The sequence below is a fragment of the Elephas maximus genome, chromosome 7 (assembly GCF_024166365.1).
Source record: "Elephas maximus indicus isolate mEleMax1 chromosome 7, mEleMax1 primary haplotype, whole genome shotgun sequence".
In the NCBI taxonomy this organism is placed as follows: Eukaryota; Metazoa; Chordata; class Mammalia; order Proboscidea; family Elephantidae; genus Elephas; species Elephas maximus.
The window spans coordinates 113,719,232-113,725,275 of NC_064825.1; the positions used below are offsets into that span (position 1 = coordinate 113,719,232).

Below are 6,044 nucleotides of genomic sequence, written 5' to 3' on the forward strand. Positions count from 1 at the left end.
AGAAGTTCACCAGCGTGTTTGGGGTAACAGAGGCGATACAGCAAAAATCAACAAAAGCTAGATGGCTGAGGAATGAACCCATAGGTGTGTGAAGCTTAGGACTGATCTGAATTAGCATAACGATCCCAAGAATACCCATGATACTGATTAAGTAGATCACTGGAAAGATCCAGAAAAGAAAGGCCCAAAGCTCTGGATTGTCTGGGAGTCCCAAGAGGGTGAGCTCAGTCACCGCTGAATGACTGCCTTTGGCCATGGAATGCGTTAAAGTATAACATTTTCTCCAGCACATCCTTATTAAGTGATCTTAGCTTCTTGGATTATGAAGTCGACTCATCCTTATGTTGTGATGACCGTACTGGAGAGCTTTTCCTTACTGATCCTAAGGTTATTCTCAGCTTTCAGTTCTACCTGCTTTTGGCCTGAAGGGATTTGCTCCAGATAGAAATTCCAGATGCTCAGTAGTCTATTGTTAAAGGAGACAGGTGATAGCTGAATTAAAAAGGGTTAGCGGGATAAGTACTGCAATGAAAAAAGAATGGACGTATAGGATTAGAGGGAAAAGAATTGACATACTTCAGGGCAATATGTTATGGTAAAATATGTCATGGCAAAACAGAGATATCTCGACTCAACTCAAAGTCAAGGCAATCACGACTCTGACTAAACATTTCTCTCAGTGTGTTAGCCAATGCAATGAAAGAAGTCACAGAATCATTATTTATAAGTATATAATATTGTACCTGAACCAACAGGAATGAACATTTTTGAGAATTTTGGATCATACAAGCCCCATACCCCTAAAATACCACAAAAGGTATTAGTATAATCATAAAAAATGGACACTGTGCAGAAGACACCCAAAGAATAACCCAAGAGAGGATTTTTTAAAATATTTTTATTTGTACATAATCGCCTCCAATGGCCACTACATATAACAGGGAAGGAAAACAAATTATATAAAGACATGCACGAGTCACAAACTCAAAACCTCTTTCTGCCTAATTAAAAATTATAAAATTATCATTCCATTCTCTCTCTCAGTGCACACACACACACACACATGCATATACATATGTATGCATATACATACATGTGTTTATGTATATATATGGACCTGTTAAAGCAAAGGTTAAAGAGCTTGGCTGCTAACTGAAAGGCCAGCCATTCAAATCTACCAGCTGCTACTTGGAAACCCTATGGGGCAGTTCTTCTCTGTCCTTTAGGGTCACCATGAGTCTGAATCAACTCTAGGGCAATGGTTTTGGATTTTTTGGGAGGGATTTACCGTGAACAGTTACATATTTTTATGTTTTTTCAGTCCTCAAGACTCTAAACCTAGTAATGTTAGCCCCATTTAACTCATAAATTGGTATTCAGTGAGAGCACACTCATAGTAAACTGAAAAGTCTGGAATTAAACTATATTCTTGTGACAACAAAATGTATATATGCCCTTCTCACTAGCCTACATTGCCTACTGGGTTCATTGTATCATATACTATCCTTTAATAAATAGTGATTGACTTAACCAGGCTTTGTCCAAAATAACTGCATACAATCCTTGCTATTGAGAAAATGGCCTATGATGTTTTAATTACTGTGTGTATTTACTTAGAATTTATTGTGCACCTGGTTTCCTTTCCCTGATTTATATTTTGTTTTTAGATAATTTGGAAATATATATATATATATATAATGAGATACCATAGGCATAAGAAAAGTAGTTCACTTAAGAAGTTAGTTGGTAGAGACCAAACAAGACTTCTACATCAGTAGAAGTTAAATCTGTGACAGAGATAGAATCAAAGTGTAGTACTGTTAACTGAATAATAACTCTTTAATAAAGGCAATTTGTTAAAAGTATAAATATGAGCCAGTATGATATGGTTGTACATTTTCTAAGAACTTTGTAAAACAGGAAAACATTACTTGGGCTCTATGTCTTTGCTTCTCACTTGGAGTATATTTTCAGATCAGCCTTACAATCCTTAACTGGGCTTTAAGGGACCTGAACTATTATCCATGCTCTGTCTGTGCTTAGTTGTGTACCTGGATAATTGATGATTTTTTATACATTGTGCATTTCAGAAATGATAAAATTGTTAATTCTTGTGAACCAGATAATTAATTACCTTTCAATATATTTTCCATTTGAGGAATGAAAGAATGGCTGTAAATTCTTATGGTTACTTGTACATTTAAAATCTCATTCTAAGTGGAAGTCTCTAGAAAATAATTTCATGTGGAGGTAATTAATATGTATTGATCACTTACTAAAAAACAGGCATTCTACTAGTTTTCTAATAGGAAAGAAAAAAAAAATCAGGCCATGAAGAAAAGTCTATTTTTATTTATTCAAGTCACTTTTTTAATTTCATGGACAGAAAGGCCTGGTTTTTATTGATGACAGTTTTCTTCAGAGCATCCTTCACCTCTTTGTTCCGGAGGCTATAGATCAAGGGGTTCAACATGGGAATGATCACTGTGTAGAAGACAGAGGCCATCTTGTCTGTGTCAAGAGAATGGTTTGAGCTGGGCTGTAAATACATAAAGATCAGGGTTCCATAGAAAATAGTGACGGCCAGCATATGGGAACCACATGTAGAGAAGGCCTTGTGCCTTCCTTCGGAGGAACGCATCTTCAGAATGGCAGTAATGATGTACATGTAGGAGACAAAGACAGTCAGAAGAGAGGAAATGAACATGATACCCGCACAGGCAAAGATCCACAGCTGTTTGGAGTGAGTGTCTGAGCAAGTCAGCCTGAGGAGAGGCATGTCATCACAATAGAAATGATTGATGATGTTAGCATGGCAATAGGAGAGACGGAAGGTGAGGATGGTATGAAACAGTGCAACCAAGAAGCTATAGCTATAGGGGGCAGCTACAAGCTGAAGGCAGATTCTTGGGGACATTACAACCATATACAGTAGTGGGCTACAAATGGCCACGTATCGATCATAGGCCATGGAGGCCAGTAGCAAGCACTCAGCTGTCATGAAAGCCAGAAAGCAACCTAATTGAGCAGCACATGCATTGAAGGAGATGACATTTTGTTGGTACAAGAAATTTCCAAGCATTTTGGGTGTGATGACAGAAGAGTAACAGAAATCAACAAAAGCCAGGTGGCTAAGAAAGAAGTACATTGGTGTGTTGAATCTTGCATCTGTTCTAATGACAAGAATTAAACCCAGGTTGCCTACTACTGTGAAAAGGTAGATGGATAAAAATACCACAAAGAGGAGCATCTTCAACTCCTGGTGATCTGTGAGGCCCGCAAGAATAAACTCTGACACCTGGGTACAATTTATCTGAGCCATGTGTCTCTTCAGGGCATCTGGATGAGGAAGAAGAGAGATTAGTCCAAGTTGCCATTTGTATAAATGATCTTTTTATGTAATATCTTGAATGGAGTTTTTAATGTCAATATGAAAGTGGCAATATTAAAAATATTAGCAATAGTCTGGGATGACACAGAAAGTAAAAACAGATATTCGTAGGAAAGGCATATTTCTCTCCACACAAATTCATTGTATATGCAAAGTTAAAAACTCTGTAACATGAACTTGGCTCATGAATGTAAACAAAATGTGTCATATACATCCGACAGAACACTACTCAGCCATAAAGGAAAATGAAGCCCTGATGCATGTTAAAACATGGATCAACCTTGAAAACGCTATGCCGAGTGAAGTGAGACAATCACAAAAGGACAAGTTCAGCATGATCCCACTTATATGAAATACCCAGGATAGGTAAATGTGCAGAGAACAGAGCTTAATTGTGGTTACCAAGGACTGAAGGGACGGGCAGAGGGGAAATCATTATTTGGGAAGCATTGAGTTTCGGTTTATGACGATGGGATCTCTGCTAACAGATGTTGATGATGGCTGCACAATGTGATTAATGTACTTGGCACCGCTGGATTGCACACACGAAAAATGTTGAATTGGCAAACGTGTGTTATTTGTATTTTTACAACAATTAAAAAAATACACAAAACTATGGAAGAGGAGTCAGTCCATACTGGCTCCGTCTCTATTCAATGATCTTGTACATTATATTATTTAAAATTGAAACTTAATTTTTCTAAAATTTAAACTACTGTTTTTGTTGTAGAAATGTTAATATTAATAACATAAAGGATGATCAGTCTCTGTGGTGGCCTTGCCCTGACAGACCTGTCTTCAGCCCTGTGCAAATACAAACTCCACACACAATACAGACAGTGATAGAATCCTGTTCTTCTATTCTAGTTCCGTCATTTACCACAGAAAACCCATCATAGCTTGCCACACGATCTTCATAGTTATCTTAATAATGCAAATACTACACAGTATCATGCTCATAGGTGTTTATTTTCTTCATTTTTCCCCTTATGATAAATATAGTCTCATTATGTCCATTTTACAGATAAGATAAGAAGCCTCAGACAGGTTAAGTACCTAAAACAACTTCAGACAGCTAGTATGTAGTACACCTGGAATTCAAACCCATGTGTTTTCTGACCCAGAAGTTCGTGTTCACCGATACATTTGCAATATACCCAATTAATTCTATTGTAGTATGGTTCAAGTGTTTCCAAGTGATTCTTGATACAGTGCTTCTCAGCTTTCTTTGTATCTAAAGCATGGATTGACATGATCAAATGAAATAAATACAAGCAGGTTTTTCAAATATTTTGCTTAACTAAAATAAAAGTGGTATGTGCTTTCTGACAGATTTATATCAATTTGTACAGCTCCAGCAACTTTTTCATTATTTATTTAAAAGCATATAAATTTGAATTATTTAAAATTATTTTTTGTTTTCCTACTGTATTATTTTAAGTGGCATATCTTCATGTATTTTACCTACTGTTTTAAACTGTTGTTCATAATTGAAATATGAATGTCAATATAAAGGTTGGTTTAGGACAAGATAACACACAAAAACAGAGATTTTTGCTGCTAAAACACAAAATGTCATACTTCTCTCTCTATCTTTTATTTTACATACGAAAAATGAAAAACAATTTTGAGAAAAACATATATATTATTTTGTACATTCTGGAAATTAAACTTGGAATACATTTTATAAAAATAAAATGTGAACTCATATTTCCTGACTTTCTTTTTAAAATTAACTAATGGCTTTTGAGGTTGGCAGTTGGAATCCACCAGGTGCTCCTTGGAAACTCTATCGGGCAGTTCTACTCTGTCCTCTAGGGTCACTATGAGTCGGAATCGACTCAACAGCACTGGTTTTTTTTATGGCTTTTGCATATTGCAACTCTGGCTCAAGTAATCTCAGAAAGGTCTCGGGTTATGGATTATTTGCTTTGCTTGAATTTAATGTTTCTTGAGAAGCTACTTTGTGGTAAGCAGTTACTTTCAAAGCTTGCTACTCACTTTAAATTTATCCTAAATACATGTGTTAAACTTCATCCTGGAATTCCGATACACTGATGGATTTTTAATGTCTAATGATAGCTACATTTGGCATGGAGGAAAATATAGATCTAGGAAATCTTAACTCTCATGTGCTTTAATTTGCATTTGAAGAAATGAATGTCCTTTTAAGGAAAAAAGAGAATAAGAAGAAAAACAAGAGAGAGAGAGAAAATTAAGCACTTCTCGGTAAGACCCCTGAAACCAGCAACCTTCTCTAGATTAGTGGCTTTCAGAATTTCTTGGCCATGACCCACTGTAAGAAATGTATCTTATAAGATGACATAAAACACATATACATATTCAGAGTGACACCATCATATCTGGGTATATAGATATACATACCCAGAATTATTACTAGGGTACACTGACGTTTTATGTTTTTACCTTATTAAAAACACTGATTGTATCTTACCTCATTATTACAAATGCTTATCTTCACCCCTATTTTGGCATAGTCTTCTGACATGCCTAGCTGGAGGGTGCTCCTATTTCTTCTCCGAGTGAGTTTGCATGGCAACACACCTCAGTTTTGTCAGCAGCTTTGTCCCAAAGGGTTTTAAGAACATGATGCAAGTAAGATCATCAGAAAAATTACATCCCACACTCCACT

At 36.2% G+C, this 6,044-nt stretch overlaps 1 protein-coding gene across 1 annotated transcript; it reads right to left on the reverse strand.

The window, feature by feature from the left end:
• Positions 1-2,362: 2,362 nt before the first annotated feature.
• LOC126079346 (olfactory receptor 8U9) lies at positions 2,363-3,322 on the reverse strand. The gene has a single exon (XM_049890292.1). The coding sequence runs from the start codon at positions 3,320-3,322 to the stop codon at positions 2,363-2,365; it is 960 nt and encodes a 319-aa protein (XP_049746249.1).
• Positions 3,323-6,044: the final 2,722 nt, after the last annotated feature.